The sequence below is a fragment of the Panulirus ornatus genome, chromosome 19 (assembly GCF_036320965.1).
Source record: "Panulirus ornatus isolate Po-2019 chromosome 19, ASM3632096v1, whole genome shotgun sequence".
In the NCBI taxonomy this organism is placed as follows: Eukaryota; Metazoa; Arthropoda; class Malacostraca; order Decapoda; family Palinuridae; genus Panulirus; species Panulirus ornatus.
In genome coordinates this window covers 27,653,702-27,674,628 of record NC_092242.1, presented here as the reverse complement: position 1 = coordinate 27,674,628, position 20,927 = coordinate 27,653,702, and the positions used below count along the sequence as shown (strand labels likewise).

Sequence of the window (20,927 nt, the reverse complement as noted above, 5' to 3'; positions counted from 1 at the left end):
GAGCTGGAAGGATGGAGTGAAAGCACTTTAAGTGTTCAGGGTCTGAACATGCAAGAGGGTGAGGTGTAACATGGATAGAGCAAATTACAGCAATGAGGTATACAAGGAGCAATATGCTACTGAGTTGAACCAGGGGACATGAAAGTGGTCAGGGGAAACCACAGAAAGTTCTGTGGTGCCTAGTTGTAGATATGGGTTCCGGTATTGATGCACTGTACATAGCTTGAGAATGGAAGTGTGCAAATGAGGTCATTCTTCATCTGTTCCTGGTGCTATCTTACTAATGAGGGAAATAGCAAAAAATAAGGGTGAAAAAAATTTAATACATAAGTATCCTAAAGCACTCACCACAGCATACATACAGTAAACAACTCTGTTAAAAACCAAATAATGAATACAGAAAGACTGAGTTTGGTAAAGTGTGTGAAAGAAGAAAGTTAAGAGTAAATGTGAATAAGAGCAAGGTAATTAGGTACAGTAGGGTTGAGGGTCAAGTCAATTGGGAGGTAAGTTTGAATGGAGAAAAACTGGAGGAAGTAAAGTGTTTTAGATATCTGGGAGTGGATCTGGCAGCGGATGGAACCATGGAAGTGGAAGTAGATCATAGGGTGGGGGAGGGGGCGAAAATCCTGGGAGCCTTGAAGAATGTGTGGAAGTCGAGAACATTATCTCAGAATGCAAAAAATGGGTATGTTTGAAGGAATAGTGGTTCCAACAATGTTGTATGGTTGCGAGGCGTGGGCTATGGATAGAGTTGTGCGCAGGAGGATGGATGTGCTGGAAATGAGATGTTTGAGGACAATGTGTGGTGTGAGGTGGTTTGATCGAGTAAGTAACGTAAGGGTAAGAGAGATGTGTGGAAATAAAAAGAGCACGGTTGAGAGAGCAGAAGAGGGTGTTTTGAAATGGTTTGGGCACATGGAGAGAATGAGTGAGGAAAGATTGACCAAGAGGATATATGTGTCGGAGGTGGAGGGAAGGAGGAGAAATGGGAGACCAAATTGGAGGTGGAAAGATGGAGTGAAAAAGATTTTGTGTGATCGGGGCCTGAACATGCAGGAGGGTGAAAGGAGGGCAAGGAATAGAGTGAATTGGATCGATATGGTATACCGGGGTTGATGTGCTGGCAGTGGATTGAATCAGGGCATGTGAAGCGTCTGGGGTGAACCATGGAAAGCTGTGTAGGTATGTATATTTGCGTGTGTGGACGTATGTATATACATGTGTATGGGGGTGGGTTGGGCCATTTCTTTCGTCTGTTTCCTTGCGCTACCTCGCAAATGCGGGAGACAGCGACAAAGCAAAAAAAAAAAAAAATTTCAACATATACATACAGATACATACACAGACATATACATGTATACACATGTACATATACATACTCGCCGCCTTCATCCATTCCCGTTACCACCCCGCCACACATGAAATGGTACCCCCTCCCCTGCGTGCGTGCGCATGAGGTAGAGCTAAGAAAAGACAACAGAGGCCACATTCATTCACACTCAGTCTCTAGCTGTCATGTGTAATGCATTGAAACCACAGCTCCCTTTCCACATCCAGGCCCCACAAAACTTTCCATGGTTTACCCTAGACGCTTCACATGCCTTGGTTCAATCCACTGACAGCACTTCAACCCCAGTATACCACATCATTCCAATTCACTCTATTCTTTGCATGCCTTTCACCCTCCTGTATATCCAAGCCCTGATCATTCAAAATCTATTTCACTCCACCCTTCCACCTCCAATTTGGTCTCCCACTTCTTGTTCCCTCCACCTCTGACACATATATCCTCTTTGTCAATCTTTCCTCACTCATTCTCTCCATGTGACCAAACCATTTCAAAACACCCTCCTCTGCTCTTTCAACCACACTCTTTTTATTACCACCCATCTCTCTTACCCTTTCATTACTTAATCAAACCACCTCACACCACATATTGTCCTCAAACATTTCATTTCCAACACATCCACCCTCCTCCACACAACCCCATCTATAGCCCACACCTCGCAACCATAAAACATTGTTGGAACCACTATTCCTTCAAACATATCCATTTTTGCTCTCCAAGATAATGTTCTCACCTTCCACACATTTTTCAATGCTCCCAGAATCTTCGCCCCCTCCCCCATCCTGTGACTCACTTCCACTTCCATGGTTCTATCCTCTGCTAAATCCACTCCCAGATATCCAAAACACTTCACTTCCTCCAGTTTTTCTCCATTCAAACTTACATCCCCATTAACTTATCCCTCAATCCTACTGAACCTAATAACCTTGCTCTTATTCACATTTACTCTCAGCTTTCTTCTTTCACATACTTTATCGAAGTCACCAACTTCTGCAGTTTCTCACCTGAATCAGACAGCCAGCGCTGCATCATCAACGAACAACAACTGAATCACTTCCCAAGCCCTCTCATCCACAACAGACTGCATACTTGCCCCTCTTTCCAAAACTCTTGCATTCATCTCTGTAACAACCCCATCCATAAACAAATTAAACAGCCATGGAGACATTATGCACCCCTGCCACAAAGCAGCATTCACTGGAAACCAATCACTTTCCTCTCTTCCTACTCATACACATGCCTTACATCCTTGATAAAAATTTTTCAATGCTTCTATCAACTTACCTCCCACACCATATACTCTTAATACCTTCCACAAAGCATCTCTATCAACTCTATCATATGCCTTCTCCAGATCCATAAATGCTACATACAAATCCATCTTTTTTCTAATTATTTCTCGCATACATCTTTAAAGCAAACACCTGATCCACACATCCTCTACCACTTCTGAAACCACACTGTTCTTGCCCAATCTGATGCTCTGTACATGCCTTTACCCTCTCAATCAATACCCTCCCATATAATTTCCCAGAAATATTCAACAAACTTATACCTCTGTAATTTGAACACTCACCTTTATCCCCTTTGCCTTTGCACAATGGCACTATGCATGCATTCAGCCAATCCTCAGGCACTTCACCATAAACCATACATACAATAAATATCCTTACCAACCAGTCAACAACACAGTCACCCCTTTTCTTAATAAATTCCACTGCAATACCATCCAAACCTGCCACCTTGCCAGCTTTCATTTTCCTCAAAGCTTTCACAACCTCTTCTCTGTTTACCAAACCATTCTCCCTGACCCTCTCACTTTGCACACCACCTCGTCCAAAAAACCCTATAACTGAAGTATAAAGAGGATAAATGAAAGGGAGAGTGAAGTTATAAGTAAGAGAATTTTAAGAACTTTGGAGGAAGTGGAAAACCTGTCTTTTATAAAATTGCCAGGTCACAGTCATGTGGAAAGAGATGAGGGGGGGTAGAAAATTCCAAAGCCTTGTGGTTAAGAGACAGAAACAGCTATCAAAATGGCCCACCATTGAGTTGCCAATAACCACACAATAATCATGTGCACAGTGGCTTACTGGGTACTATGTGGTCTTGCTAATGGTTGGGGAAAGTGAACCAACAATGCAGCTTAAAACAAGTGAACATTGATGAGTTAAACCACTTTAGCCTTAAGTCTGGCTAGTCAGGATGTAGAGCTAGAACTATCCCAGATGAGCTAGCAGCAATCCATACAAGGACAGGTCAATCCTTTGTAAAAAGGGCACAACTATTCAGAAGTGAAAAAATTATGATTTCTAAACAGGACACCCATTTCCTTAGAGGCAAACTTAGCTCCTTCTATAATGTGAGGTTTCTAAGATAAGTTAGATATTATAGTGATAATGAGTATGTTCCTTAAATCAAGTGGTGGAATCATACATCCAATAAAAGAAATTGGAAAGTTGTGAGTGGTTTTCAAGAGAATATGGGTAGAACCTACGTTTTGGAGGAATAAAACTTAACCAGATTTTGTCCACCCAAGTGAGATATCCTGTCTAAGTCTCACTTCACAGAAGATCTACTGAGACACAATGCAGATCAAGTGAGAGAGGAAGGAGCAGACTTGGAATAAGAGGAGAAATGCAGTGTTGAGTCATCAGCATATGAGTGCGTTTTGCTATTCCTGAAGAAAGGAAATCATTGGTGAAAAGGAGCAAAAGTGAAGAAGACAGGATAGAACCCTGAGGCACATCACTCTTGATTGGGAAAAGGAGAGGATGATCCATCAACAACCATGGAGATACAGTGTCCATAAAAAAAATTGCCTGCATCCCATTCATTTTCAAAGGCAATACATGGCTAAGGCTTACTCTGGGTACAAGCGTATGACACTCTCAAAATTAAATCATCATACATCACATCACTGAAACTAATGTTTCTAATGGTGTGAGCAACAGCATCCCACCTCCTCAATGTGCCTCAAGCTACCCTGAGGGAACAATGTTCTTTCTTTATTTTCCTGGCTGCAACTTCATCTTGAGAATTTCATGTCTAGGTGCTGTCTTTCTTCCACCTGTGCTTCAAGTTGGTTAGCTCTCACCTTTCTAAGGAAGAAAGAGCCCAAATTCTTGCCTGGAAGCAAAAAATGTGGGTACACATGAAATGTGTAAGTGTACTGGGCTTCCTGCAACATACCTTCAGTGCCCCACCCTATGGATCCAAAACATGGACCTACAATACTTCAGAAACCTTACCAATTCCAAGCTTAGATATCTGCAGAGGGTAATCAAGGCCACAGGAAGGATGGCAAAGTAATAAAATGGAAGTGAGAAATCTCCTCTGAAAATGTATGGGAGGTGGACAAGGTTTTTTGCAGGCACTATAGATCGGCCAGAGAGGAAGCTAGACATGAGGGAGCAAAGTAAATGAGTGGGGACAAAAGAGGGGAGCTTGGAGATAAGACCCCAGTACCACAACTAACAAGAGCTTTTGATATTTCAGGGGCAACCACGAAGAATTCCCCACAAGCTTTCCAGATGATGACGAGACAATTGTACGATACAAAGGGACATCACTGGTGGACTTCACCTTACCAAAGCCATACTGATGATCAGAGAGAAGACAGTGAGATTCAAGATGTCTGAGGATATGGGAGATGGGGAGGGATTCAAAGCTTTTTGATTTGTACAAGTCAAAGCAACAGGATGATAGTTTGAGGGGTTAAAACAGTCACACTTCTTTGGGATGGGCTGTACCAATGCATGCATTCAAGAAGAAGGAAAGGTTCTGGTTTTCAGAAAGAAACAGAACAAAGCACAGGCACAAGATGTCTGAGGATATGGGAGCTGAAGAGGGATTCAAAGCTTTTGGAAATAGTAGAAGTCAAAGCAACAGGATGATAGTTTGAGGGGTTAGAACAGTCACACTTCTTTAGAGTGGGCTGTGCCAATACACGCATTCAAGAAGTAGGAAAAGTTCTGGTTTTCAGAAAGAAACAGAACAGACCACAGGCACAAGTTTAGAAGCACACTCTTTCAATCCATGGGGATGGATGCCACCAGGTCCATATGTCTTACTTCTATCCAGGGACAAAAGTGCTTTTCCAACACTAACATAAAGAGACTATAGGAAGAGGCATAAGAACAGCAAGAAAAGAAAAGCAACAGGGAGTGAAGGAATGTCAGATTCACTCAAGGTATAGTTAAAGTTGAAACGAAAACCAAAAAGGGTTGCTCAGTCAACGAGATAGAGCTACAGTATTGTATGACAGAAAAAGTGATGAAAAGGTAGTATGACATAAGGTGTTAGAGATGCCTTTAGCTAAAGACCAGAGATTATCACATTTACTTTGGACAAAGAAACATTTTGCCTCACAGATGATGTGCTTACTATTATTATGGGAAGTGATATATGCGGAAAGGGAGATGGAGGAAGGAGAGTTTTTCCAAGACCAATATGCCAGATCCCTTGCCTGAATGGCCTCCGAAGAAAGGTTGAACCATAGATCAAGCGAAAAAAATAATCTTGGAGGAAAAGTGGATGAGGAAAATTGGATATATGTTTCTAATCCTGCAACAGTAACCTCTACTATACATTTAGTGAAAAAACAAGCACCACCAAAATAGAGGCAGTAGTCTAACCAAGGAATGTCAAAAAAGGATTTTCACAAATTATTCCAGTCAGATATAATGAGGTGCAAGTATCTACATAAGAAGAGTTTGCTAGAAGGGGAGGTGCTGTTAAAACTGATAAACTTACAAAAGCATGGTCAGAAACCAACTGGGGGTAAGACTGTGTAGTTATAACATGAACAATTAGCAGTGGAAATCACATCCATAATATTAGACAAATGATCAAGCATTCAAGGATATATGTGGGTTGGGTGACAATTTGCTCTAAATCATTTAGAATGTAAAATATGGGGACTTCAATCCCCACCACCACCACCATCAATAGAGGAGGAGTTCAACTATTCCCTATGGTGAATGTTGAAATCTCTTAGGCAGAAGATCTCAGCTTGCTGGTAAGAGGTACTGTCACAGCCTGATGGTGCAAGTTTATAGATTAAAAGAAAGTTATAAAATTTGTAAAATCAGGAAAGCATTAAGTGGAAAAAACGAAAATTGTGGTAGTTGTGAGGCAAAGCATGAGCCATATGAAATAAAAGTTTGAAGACTCAAAGGCCTCATGGCATGCCACAGGTGTGCTGATGTTGGAATGAGGACATACATCACCTCTGAAATGGAACTGTAAGTAAAGATTATAGTTGGATAAGATGAAGGGGGCTAATGAACATATCATCAGACAGGTGGGTCTCAGACATAAGAACTGATACTGTCTGAACCCTCCAACTCATATGCCAAGATTAGTGTAAATTATGAATATCAGAAAACTGCTTTTTATGAAGAATATATATGCATTTTGCATATAAAGAAAAAAGTATGTAAAAAATTATGACACTAAAGGGCAGCTGATACACCAGAGCACTCTTAATAACTTGTCATTCATTAACTTGTATTTTGCTTTGTATGGCTCTGTTAGTGGGAAACATATTGCATTACAGAAGCTACAATGACAGGCCTTGAGCACTCAAAACCTTTGCTACTCCATCCTTCCATCTACTATTTGGTCTTCTCCTTCTCCCTGTTCCCTCAACTTCTGAACCATATACCTTTTTTGTCAACCTCTCCTCACTCAATCTCTCCATAAGTCCAAATCATTTCAACACAACCTCTTCAGCTCTCTATTCTTATTACCACACCTCTCCTTACTCTATCATTTCTTGTTCGATCAACCCTCCTCATATTACTTGCTGTTCTCGAAAATTTCATTTCCAAAACATTCAACCTCTTCAGTACTTTCTCATCTATAACCCATGCCTTACATGCATAAAAACATCATCACTACTATACTTTCAAACATCTTTATTCTCCCAAGTAGTGACCTCTCTTTCTGCACATTCCTCTATACTCACAGGACCTTCACCCCCTCACCCACACTATGACTCACTTCAGCTCCCATGGTTCCACTCACTGCCATGCCCACTTCCAGGTGTCTAAAAACATTTCGCTACCTCCAAGGTTTCTTCACTTATACTCATAACCCTACTAACCTCTCTCTCTCATGCGCTAAACCTAATAACCTTGCTTTTATTTACAGCTACTTTCAACTATCTCCTTCACACTCTCCCAAACTCAAATCTGCCACAGACTACTCCCTCTCATCCCACCCCACCCCTTGTCATCAGCATCATGACCCCTGCCAGACTTCAGACCTGCCCTTCACCCCAAAACCCTCATATTTACTTCCCTCACTATCCCATCCATAAATAAATTGAAAAACCATGTTGATATCACACAACCCTAGCCACAAACCTGCCTTCATCTGGAACTACTTACACTCCTCTCAGCCTACTTGCACACATGCCATACTCTCTTGATAAAATTCCTCATTGCTTGTGATACCTTTTCTCCAACACCATATATTCTTAACACTTTCCACAAAGCAACTCCATCAACAAGATGCCTCTCTTCTGTACATCTCATCAATTAGTATGAAATCCAATAATGCCTCTTACCATCTTTCCTACTCACCTAAGTTCACTTACATACATCTCACTCCCTAAACCAGGTATTCCTAATCAATCTTTCTCAGCACACAACTCCGCAAGGTGATCATCTTCTGAATTAACATGACTGAATATCCTATGCCTCCAATCATAACTTCAACTGCTTTATTACTTACTTTCACATTCAAATCACCCATCACTACTACCCAATCTCTCATGTCACACCTGCTGACAGACTCAATTAAATCCTCTCTTCCTTAGTCCTCTTGAGGCGAGGTACTTCATCACTAATAATCACCCACATCTCATAATCCACTTTCATTTTCACTCACGTTAATCTGGGGCTCACTTCCTCACACTCACACACTCCTGTATTTCCTTCAGCAGAAATGCTACCCATTCCTTACCTCTTGCCCTCACATTAATCTCTGATTTTATCCATAAGACATTCCCAAGCTATTCTTTCCCCTTACCTTGAACCTTATTTAACTTAGAACAAAAAAAAAAAATCCATTCTACTCATAGCTAAAACATCCACGTTCCTTTCTTCAAATATACTATCTATCTCTGTCTTCTCATCTTGCTTACATCCACACACACACACACATTCAAACATCTCATGCTGAGCCTTGAAGGAGAATGAACACTCCTCGATTCGCTCTTTCTTCTGTTCAATCTTTAAGAAGCCAAATACAAGAATGGGAGGGCTTCCAGCTTCCTGCCTCTCTTAATCACCTTTTATAACATGGTTGGAATATGAAAGGAGTTATTCTTTCTCCCACTTCCCCTATCATAAGCATTTCCACATTTATTTCAGAATTCAGCACTGACAAGTCCTCAGCCATATATGTGCCAAGTTATCAAGGGAATATTCATAGTTATGAAAGGCTTCAATAATCTAGGTCTACACAGCTATTTTTGGCAAAAGTTGTATTTCAAGAGAAGGAAAATACTTTTTATTTAACAGGACTGGCGACATATGAAATGATTTACCAGCTGGAGTAGTTGAAATAGCGCCATAGATATAATGAACAACAGACTTGATAAATACTCAGCTTTGAGTCCAGAACTGACATCATTTGTGTCTCCTTACCTGCATGCAAAGTTTATGGTTATTTTTCTTTAAAGAATCTCTAAGTTTTTCTACTTTTGCTTCACTTATCTCTAAGTTTGTATTCTTTTCCATTTTCACAAATAGCCTCAAAAGGACCCAATGGTTTATTGCTGACTGAATTCCTTTGCATTCCCTTTCATTATAAATACTCATCACTGCAATTAATAGCAGTTTCTCCAGGACTTTCTGTCAACCCCAGCATAAGCTTCATCCAGATCCATTTAAAGCTACAAATAATTCACCCTCTATCTCCATGTACTTTTACAAAAATTCTTTAAAGCAACTACCTGGTCCACTCATCTTCTACCATCCTGAAGCCAAAATAAGGTTTTGGCACTGTTACTTGGATAATTGTACCATTTATCCTAACACTCACTACCACAACATCTTCACATTCCTTAACATATTCAATACTTTTAAGCAACCTTGTGTCGAAGTTCATGATTCACAATTTATGACCTCTGCTACACATGTGTGTAAGGCATTTGCAAAAACCTCCCCTAAGTTAAATTTCCTAAGTTTGAAAACTGGCACTTAACTAGTTGACAATAAGTTAAAGAGAATTTACCTATTTCCAGAAGTCTTATTGAAAATTCCAGGAAAGGAAGACTTCTTGTACAGCATTTAAAGGATACAAATATCCTTGATGGATTTTATCTTACAAAGAGTACAAGGGAAGCATGGAGCTGGAACAAGTGTGCCAAAGGTTCTAAATATGACTGTCAGCAGAGATTCTTCCAGTAAAAGATAAAAGTCCTGTAATACTGAATGTGTCTAACAGGCACTAAAGGGGAGCCTGGACAATAAAAAGAGGACTATGTGCTTTAAATTATTTTCATAATTCTTTAATATTTTTGTGGGCAAATGAAGCAAACTAGTCTCACAAAATTCTGAAAAACAATTCTTAATGAAAAGTGACATAAGAAATTTATATGTATATTTATTCTATATTTATTATACTTTGTCGCTGTCTCCCGTGTTAGCGAGGCAGCACAAGGAAACAGATGAAAGAATGGCCCAATCCACCGACATACACATGCATATACATACACGTCCGCAAATGCACATATTTATTTATTTATTCATTATACTCTGTCGCTGTCTCCCGCGTCAGCGAGGTAGCGCAAGGAAACAGATGAAAGAATGGCCCAACCCACCCATATACACATGTATATACATACATGTCCACACACTCAAATATACATACCTATACATCTCAAATATACATACCTATACATTTCAGCAGACAAATCCCTGGGGATAGGGGAGAAAGAATACTTCCCACGTATTCCCTGCGTGTCGTAGAAGGCAACTAAAAGGGAAGGGAGCGGGGGGCTGGAAACCCTCCCCTCTCATTTTTTTTTTAATTTTCCAAAAGAAGGAGCAGAGAAGGGGGCCAGGTGAGGATATTCCCTCAAAGGCCCAGTCCTCTGCTCTTAATGCTACCTCGGTATCGCGGGAAATGGCGAATAGTATGAAAAAAAAAAAACATCTCAACGTATACATATATATACATACACACACAGACATATACATATAAACACATGTACATAATTCATACTCTCTGCCCTTATTCATTCTTGTCGCCACCCCGCCACACATGAAATGACAACCCCCTTCCCCCGCATGTGCGTGAGGTAGCGCTAGGAAAAGACAACAAAGGTCACATTCGTTCACACTTAGTCTTCAGCTGTCATGTATAATGCACCAAAACCATAGCTCCCTTTCAACATCCAGGCCCCACAGAACTTTCCATGGTTTACCCCAGATGCTTCACATGCCCTGGTTCAATCCACTGAAAGCATGTTGACCCCGGTATACCACATCATTCCAATTCACTCTATTTCTTGCACACCTTTCATCCTCCTGCATGTTCAGGCCTCGATCACTCAAAATGTTTTTCACTCCATCTTTCCACCTCCAATTTGGTCTCCCACTTCTCGTTCCCTCCACCTCTGACACATATATCCTCTTGGTCAATCTTTCCTCACTCATTCTCTCCATGTGACCAAACCATTTCAAAACACCATCCTGCTCTCTCAACCACACTCTTTACATTACCACACAGCTCTCTTACCCTTTCATTACTCACTCGATCAAACCACCTCACGCCACACATTGTCCTCAAACATCTCATTTCCAGCACATCCACCCTCCTGCGCACAACTGTATCGATAGCCCATGCCTCGCAACCATATAACATTGTTGGAATCACTATTCCTTCAAACATACAGATTTTTGCTTTCCAAGACAACGTTATCGACTTCCACACATTTTTCAACGCTCCTGGAACTTTTGCCTCCTCCCCCACCCTATCATTCACTTCAACTTCCATGGTTCCATCCACTGCCAAATCCACTCCCAGATATCTAAAACACTTCACTTCCTCCAGTTTTTCTCCAGTCAAACATACCTCCCAACTGACTTGTCCCTCAACCCTACTGCACCTAATAACCTTGCTCTTATTTACACTTACTCTAAGCTTTCTTCTTTCACACACTTTATCAAACTCAGTCACCAGCTTCTACAGTTTCTCACCCGAGTCAGCCATAAGCACTGTATCATCAGCGAATAACAACTGAGTTACTTCCCAAGCTCTCTCAGCCACAACAGACTGCATACTTGCCCTTCATTCCAAAACTCTTGCATTCACCTCCCTAACAACCCCATCCATAAACAAATTAAACAACCATGGACACATCACGCACCCCTACCACAAACCAACAGTGGAATTTATTAAAAAAGGGGGTGACTGTATTGTTGACTGGTTGGTAAGGTTATTTAATGTATGTATGACTCATGGTGAGGTGCCTGAGGATTGGCGGAATGCGTGCATAGTGCCATTGTACAAAGGCAAAGGGGATAAGAGTGAGTGCTCAAATTACAGAGGTATAAGTCTGTTGAGTATTCCTGGTAAATTATATGGGAGGGTATTGATTGAGAGGGTGAAGGCATGTACAGAGCATCAGATTGGGGGAGAGCAGAGTGGTTTCAGAAGTGGTAGAGGATGTGTGGATCAGGTGTTTGCTTTGAAGAATGGATGTGAGAAATACTTAGAAAAGCAAATGGATTTGTATGTAGCATTTATGGATCTGGAGAAGGCATATGATAGAGTTGATAGAGATGCTCTGTGGAAGGTATTAAGAATATATGGTGTGGGAAGCATGTTGTTAGAAGCAGTGAAAAGTTTTTATCCAGGATGTAAGGCATGTGTACGTGTAGGAAGAGAGGAAAGTGATTGGTTCTCAGTGAATGTAGGTTTGCGGCAGGGGTGTGTGATGTCTCCATGGTTGTTTAATTTGTTTATGGATGGGGTTGTTAGGGAGGTGAATGCAAGAGTTTTGGAAAGAGGGGCAAGTATGAAGTCTGTTGGGGATGAGAGAGCTTGGGAAGTGAGTCAGTTGTTGTTCGCTGATGATACAGCGCTGGTGGCTGATTCATGTGAGAAACTGCAGAAGCTGGTGACTGAGTTTGGTAAAGTGTGTGAAAGAAGAAAGTTAAGAGTAAATGTGAATAAGAGCAAGGTTATTAGGTACAGTAGGGTTGAGGGTCAAGTCAATTGGGAGGTGAGTTTGAATGGAGAAAAACTGGAGGAAGTGAAGTGTTTTAGATATCTGGGAGTGGATCTGGCAGCGGATGGAACCATGGAAGCGGAAGTGGATCATAGGGTGGGGGAGGGGACGAAAATTCTGGGAGCCTTGAAGAATGTGTGGAAGTCGAGAACATTATCTCGGAAAGCAAAAATGGGTATGTTTGAAGGAATAGTGGTTCCAACAATGTTGTATGGTTGTGAGGCGTGGGCTATGGATAGAGTTGTGCGCAGGAGGATGGATGTGCTGGAAATGAGATGTTTGAGGGCAATGTGTGGTGTGAGGTGGTTTGATCGAGTAAGTAACTAAGGGTAAGAGAGATGTGTGGAAATAAAAAGAGCATGGTTGAGAGAGCAGAAGAGGGTGTTTTGAAATGGTTTGGGCATATGGAGAGAATGAGTGAGGAAAGATTGACCAAGAGGATATATGTGTCAGAGGTGGAGGGAACGAGGAGAAGAGGGAGACCAAATTGGAGGTGGAAAGATGGAGTGAAAAAGATTTTGTGTGATCGGGGCCTGAACATGCAGGAGGGCGAAAGGAGGGCAAGGAATAGAGTGAATTGGAGCGATGTGGTATACCGGGGTTGACGTGCTGTCAGTGGATTGAATCAAGGCATGTGAAGCGTCTGGGGTAAACCATGGAAAGCTGTGTAGGTATGTATATTTGCGTGTGTGGACGTATGTATATACATGTGTATGGGGGTGGCTTGGGCCATTTCTTTCGTCTGTTTCCTTGCGCTACCTCGCAAATGCGGGAGTCAGCGACAAAAAATATATATATATATATATATATATATATATATATATATATATATATATATATATATATATATATATATATGACACCCCAATCTGAGCCTTCGAGGAGGATAAGCACTCCCCGCATGACTCCTTCTTCTGTTTCCCCTTTTAGAAAGTTAAAATACAAGGTGGGGAGGGTTTCCAGCCCCCTGCTCCCATCCCCTTTAGTTGCCTTCTATGACACATGGCGATTGCATGGGAAGTATTCTTTCTCCCCTATCCCCATGGATGTTGGGGTGAAAAGAATGGTGAGAGTAAGTGAGCTTGGGAAGGAGACTTGTGTGAGGAAGTACCAGGAGAGACTGAGTACAGAATGGAAAAAGGTGAGAACAAAGGATGTAAGGGGAGTGGGGATCTAATGGGATGTATTTAGGGAAGCAGTGATGGTTTGTGTAAAAGATGCTTGTGGCATGAGAAGCGTGGGAGGTGGGCAGATTAGAAAGGGTAGTGAGTGGTGGGATTAAGAAGTTAAGATTATTAGTGAAAGAGAAGAGAGAGGCATATGGACGAATTTTACAGGGACGTAATGCAAATGAGTGGGAGATGTATAAATGAAAGAGGCAGGAGGTCAAGAGAAAGGTGCAAGAGGTTAAAAAGAGGGCTAATGAGAATTGGGGTGAGAGAGTATCATTAAATTTTAGGGAGAATAAATAGATGTTTTGGAAGGAGGTAAATAAAGTGCGTAAGACAAGGGAACAAATGGGAACTTCAGTGAAGGGGGCTAATGGGGAGGTGATAACAAGTAGTGGTGATGCGAGAAGGAGATGGAGTGAGTATTTTGAAGGTTTGTTGAATGTGTTTGATGACAGAGTGGCAGATATAGGGTGTTTTGGTCGAGGTGGTGTGCAAAGTGAGAGGGTTAGGGAAAATGATTTAGTAAACAAAGAAGAGGCAGTAAAAGCTTTGAGGAAGATGAAAGATGGCAAGGCAGCGGGTCTGGATGGTATTGCAGTGGAATTTGTTAAAAAAGGGGGTGACTGTATTGTTGACTGGTTGGTAAGGTTATTTAATGTATGTATGATTCATGCATAGTGCCATTATATAAAGGCAAAGGGGATAAAAGTGAGTGCTCAAATTACAGAGGTATAAGTTTGCTGCATATTCCTCGGAAATCATATAGGAGGGTATTGATCTCAATGTGAGGGTGAAGACATGTACAGAGCATCAGATTGGGGAAGAGCAGTGTGGTTTCATAAGTGGTAGAGGATGTGTGGATCAGGTGTTTGCTTTGAAGAATGTATGAGAGAAATACTTAGAAAAGCAAATGGATTTGTACGTAGCATTTATGGATATGGAGAAGGCATATGATAGGCGAGTTGATAGAGATGCTCTGTGGAAGGTACTAAGAGTATATGGTGTGGAAGGCAAGTTGTTAGAAGCAGTGAAAAGTTTTTATCAAGGATGTAAGGCATGTGTACGTGTAGGAAGAAAGGAAAGTGATTGGTTCTCAGTGAATGTAGGTTTGCGGCAGGGGTGTGTTATGTCTCCCTGGTTGTTTAATTTGTTTATGGATGGAGTTGTTAGGGAGGTGAATACAAGGGTTTTGGAAAGAGGGGCAAGTATGCAGTCTGTTGTGGATAAGAGAGCTTGGGAAGCGAGTCAGTTGTTGTCGCTGATGATACAGCGCTGGTGGCTGATTTGTGTGAGAAACTGCAGAAGCTGGTGACTGAGTTTGATAAAGTGTGTGAAAAGAAGAAAGCTGAGAGTAAATGTGAGCAAGAGCAAGGTGATTAGGTACATTAGGGTTGAGGGACAAGTCAATTGGGAGGTAAATTTGAATGGGAAAACTGGAGGAAGTGAAGTGTTTTAGATATCTGGGAGTGGATTTGGCAGCGGATGGAACTATGGAAGTGGAAGTGAATCATAAGGTGGGGGAGGGGGTGAAAGTTCTGGGAGCAATGAAGAATGTGTGGAAGTCAATAACATTATCTCAGAAAGCAAAAATGGGTATGTTTGAAGGAATAGTGGTCCCAACAATGTTATATGGTAGCGAGGCGTGGGCTATGGATAGAGTTGTGCGGAGGAGGGAGGATGTGCTGAAAATGAGATGTTTGAGGACAATATTTGGTGTGAGATGGTTTGATCGAGTAAGTAATGATAGGGTAAGAGAGATGTGTGGTAATAAAAAGAGTGTGGTTGAGAGAGTAGAAGAGGGTGTGTTGAAATGGTTTGGTTCCATGGAGAGAATGAGTGAGGAAAGATTGACCAAGAGGATATATGTGTCAGAGGTGGAGGGAACAAGGAGAATTGGAAAACCTAATTGGAGGTGGAAAGATGGAGTGAAAAATATTTTGAATGATCGGGGCCTGAACATGCATGAGGGTGAAAGGCGTGCAAGGAATAGAGTGAATTGGAACTGTGTGGTATACCGGGGTCGACGTGCTGTCAATGGATTGAACCAGGGCATGTGAAGCATCTGGGGTAAACCATGGAAAGTTCTGTGTGGCCTGGATGTGGAAAGGGAGCTGTGGTTTCGGTGCATTATTATGTGACAGCTAGAGTCTGAATGTGAACGAAAGTGGCCTTTGTTGTCTTTTCCTAGTGCTACCTCATGCTCATTTGGGGGGAGGGGGTGGTTATTTCATGAGTGCCAGGGAAGGGTGGGGGATGGGAATGAATAAAGGCAGACAGTATGAATTATGTGCATGTGTATATATGTATATGTCTGTGTGTGTATATATATGTATACATTGAGATGTATAGGTATGTATATTTGCGTGTGTGGAAGTGTATGTATATACATGTGTATGTGGGTGGGATGGGCCATTCTTTCGTCTGTTTCCTTGCGCTACCTCGCTAATGCGGGAAACAGTGACAAAGCAAAATAAATAAATAAATAAATATATACACAGACATATACATATATACAAATGTACATAATTCATACTTGCTGCCTTTATTCATTCCCATCGCCACCCCGCCACACATGAAATGACAACTAGGAAAAGACAACAAAGGCCACATTCATTCACACTCAGTCTCTAGCCGTCATGTATAATGCACCAAAACCACAGCTCCCTTTCCACATCCAGGCTCCACAAATCTTTATGGTTTACCCCAGACGCTTCACATGCCCTGGTTCAATCCACTGACAGCACGTCGACCCGGTATACCACATTGTTCGAATTCAGTTTATTCCTTGCATGTCTTTCACCCTCCTGCATGAGCAGGCCCCGATCACTCAAAATCTTTTTCACTCCATCCTTCCATCTCTAATTTGGTCTCCACTTCTCTTCGTTCCCTCCACCTCCAACACATATATCCTCTTTGTCAATATTTCCTCGCTCATTCTCTCCATGTGACCAAACCATTTCAATACACCCTCTTCTACTCTCTCAGCCACACTCTTTTTATTACCACACATCTCTCTTACCCTTTCATTACTTACTTGATTAAACCACCTCACACCAAATGCTGTCCTCAAACATCTCATTTCCAACACATCCACCCTCCTTCACACAACCCTATCTATAGCCTACGCCTCGCAACCATATGACATTGTTGGAACCACTATTCCTTCAAACATACCCATTTTTGATTTCCAAGATAATGTTCTCGCCTTCCATATATTCTTCAACGCTCTCAGAACTTTCGCCCCCTCCCCTACCCTGTGACTCACTTTCACTTCCATGGTTCCATCCTCAGCCAAACCCACTCCCAGATATCTAAAACACTTCACTTCCTCCAGTTTTTCTCCAATCAAACTTACCTCCCAATTGACTTGTCCCTCAACCTTACTGAACCTAATAACCTTGCTCTTATTCACATTTACTCTCAGCTTTCTTCTTTCACACACTTTACCAAACTCAGTCACAAGCTTCTGCAGTTTCTCACATGAATCAGCCATCAGCGCTGTACCATCAGCGAACAACAACTGACTCATTTCCCAAGTCCTCTCATCCACGACAGACTGCATACTTGCCCCTCTCTCCAAAACTCTTGCATTCATCTCCCTAACAATCCCATCCATAAACAAATTAAACAACTATGGAGACATCACGCACCCATGCTGCAAACTAACATTCAATGGGAACCAATCACTTTTCTCTCTTCCTACACATGCCTTACATCCTCAATAAAAACTTTTCACTGCTTTAGCTACTTGCCTCCCACACCATATACTCTTAATACCTTCCTCAGAGCATCTCTATAAACTCTATCATATGCCTTCTCCAGATCCATATATGCTACATACAAATCCATCTGTTTTTCTAAGTATTTCTCACATATATTCTTCAAAGCAAACACCTGATCCACACATCCTTTACCACTTTTGAAACCACGCCGCTCTTCCCCAATCTGATGCTTCGTACATGCTTTCACCCTCTCAATCAATACCCTCCCATGTAATTTCCCAGGAATACTCAACATACTTATACCTCTGCAATTTGAGCACTCACCTTTATCCCCTTTGCCTTTGTACTATGGCACTAAGCATGCACTCTGCCAATCCTCAGGCACTTCACCATAAGCCATACATACACTGAATATCCTCATCAACCAGTCAACAACAGAGTCATCCCCTATTCTAATAAGTTCCACTGCAATACCATCGAAACCCACTGCCTTGCCCGTTTTCATCTTCCGCAAAGCTTTCACTACCTCTTCTCTGTTCACCAAACCATTCTCCCTGACCCTCTCACTTCGCACACCACCTCGACCAAAAAACCCTATATCTGCCACTCTATTATCTAACACATTCAACAAACTTTCAAAATACTTACTCCATCTCCTCACATCACCACTACTTGTTATTACCTCCCCATTAGGCCCCCTTCACTGATGTTCCCATTTGTTCTATTGTCTTATGCACTTTATTTACCTCTTTCCAAAACATCTTTTATTCTCCCTAAAATTTAACGATACTCTTTCACCCCAACTCACATTTACCCCCTTTTTAACCTCTTGCATCTTTCTCTTGACGTCCTGCCTCTTTCTTTTATACATATCCCACTCATTTGCATTATTTCCCTGCATAAATTGTCCAAATGCCTCTCTCTTCTCTTTCACCAATAATCTTACTTCTTCATCCCACCACTCACTACCCTTTCTCATCTGCCCACCTCCCACGCTTCTCATGCCACAAGCATCATTTGCGCAAGCCATCAATGCTTCCCTAAATATATCCCATTCCTCCCCCACTCCCCTTACTTCCTTTTTCCATTCTGCACTCAGTCTCTCTTGGTACTTCTTCACACAAGTCTCCTTCCCAAGCTCACTTACTCTCTTCACTCCAACATTTTCTCTTCTTTTCTGAAAACCTCTACAAATCTTCATCTTCGCCTCCACAAGATAATGGTCAGACTTCCTCCAGTTGCACTTCTCAGCACACTAACATCCAAAAGTCTCTCTTTCACGCACCTATCAATTAACACATAATCCAATAACGCTTTCCATTTACAACACTGAACAGCCCATGTACACCAATTATCCCCTCAACTGCCACATTACTCACCTTTGCATTCAAATCACCCATCACTATAAGCTGGTATCGTGCATCAAAACTGCTTACACACTCACTCAGCTGCTCCCAAAACACCTGCCTCTCATGATCTTCCTTCTCATGCCCAGGTGCAAAGGCACTAATAATCACCCATCTCTCTCCATCCACTTTCAGTTTTACCCATATCAATCCAGAGCTTACTTTCTTACACTCTATCACATACTCCCACAACTCGTTCTTCAGGAGTAGTGCTACTCCTTACTTTGCTCTTGGCCTCTCACCAACCCCTGACTTTACTTCCCAAAAATTCCCAAACCACTCTTCCCCTTTACCCTTGGAGCTTCGTTTCACTCAGAGCCAAAACATCCAGGCTCCATTCCTCAAACGCATCACCTATCTCTCCCTTTTTCTCATCCTGGTCACATCCACACACATTTAGACACCCCAATCTGAGCCTTCAAGGAGGATGAGCACTCCTCGCGTGACTCCTTCTTCTGTTTCCCCTTTCAGAAAGTTAAAGTACAAGGAGGAGAGGGTTTCTAACCCCTCGCTCCCGTCCCCTTTAGTCGCCTTCTTCGACATGCAGGAATGCATGGGAAGTAGAGAGAATATACATATATATATATATATATATATATATATATATATATATATATATATATATATATATATATATATATATATATATACCTGTATATCCCTGGGGATAGGGGATTAAGAATACTTCCCACATATTCCCTGCGTGTCGTAGAAGGCGACTAAAAGGGGAGGGAGCGGGGGGCTGGAAATCCTCCCCTCTCGTTTTTTTTTTAATTTTCCAAAAGAAGGAACAGAGGGGGCCAGGTGAGGATATTCCAAAAAAGGCCCAGTCCTCTGTTCTTAACACTACCTCGCTAACGCGGGAAATGGCAAATAGTTTAAAAGAAAGAAAGAATATATACCTGTGTTTCCGAATAAGAAGGATACAAGTGTGTAGCAGCTGCTGAGTAGATGGTCGACAGAGCCGCAGCGACCAAAAGTCATCAAGTCGCATCTTGGGAAGAGATGCCTTACCAGGATTACCACCAAATAAGTAGTGTACCTAGAAAATCAAAAGTGATGCTCATAAAAATCCATAAACATCCAATATGTGACATCAAATTTTGAAGCACACTTGCTTAACTTAAACCTCTTAAAGTAGTTTTGAATCTAGTGGGTAATTCTAGTTGAATGCTGTATGGATCTACAGACTGTGAACATGCATTTACTGATCACTTGTACTGTCATGGCTGATGAAAGTGTACAATTAAATATCCAAGATGTGACATCAAATTTGGAAGCACACTTGCTTAACTTAAACCCCTTAAAGTAGCTTTGAATCTTTTCCCAAAATATTTTGAAGGGCAACATAAGTTAACTAACCTTTTAATGCACAAAGCACTTACTAGGGATATTCAATACTGGGAAAGAGGAAAATGAAATACTATCTCTAGAATAACAACTGTGCCTAAAATGAAGGTGATAATTTCTCCAATCTACAGCCTGCTAAAGATTTAAAAAAACCTTAAAACCTCAATGGAAAAGGGGGAGAATATGCTTTTGGGCAAGGAGCCATATCAGAAGTACTGCATCAAACTGATTAAAAAGGATCCTGCGTGACAATGTTGGATTTGTATAAGTCCAATATGAAACAAATGCTTTGTTGCATGTGAGCTCACATGACATGAATTTCAGTATGTCGACAACTGTGGTCATCTCAGAGGAAATGCAATGCACTGTTATAAAAAGACTACAGAGGCTATAATGTAAGCATCTCAGGTATTTGTAGATCTGACTCTAAAGGTAGAAAGGTTATAGGAAGAGAGAATGACACGTGAAGGAAGGGAATTTGCTGCGCAAGAAATGATTAAGGTATCATTATAGTAAATCATATGGTTGGTTTCCACAACAAGACTATGGGAAGCAGCAGCCAGTCATAGGCCACATGTCTTGGTCTTACAAGCTAGTGTACAGGAAGGCATCTCATGAGAGCAGTTGATGAAAGGAACCCTTTGAAATGCAAAAGGTTAGGAGATGAGAGGTGAC

General features: G+C 41.5%; 1 protein-coding gene across 1 annotated transcript in view; it reads right to left on the bottom strand.

The window, feature by feature from the left end:
* Positions 1–20,927, bottom strand: part of muskelin (muskelin 1) — a 512,022-nt gene that overhangs the window by 50,065 nt on the left and 441,030 nt on the right. Inside the window, exon 13 of the mRNA XM_071674329.1 lies at positions 19,805–19,944. Within this exon, the coding sequence (XP_071530430.1) occupies positions 19,805–19,944 (140 nt within the window). The remainder of the gene's footprint in view (positions 1–19,804; positions 19,945–20,927) is intronic.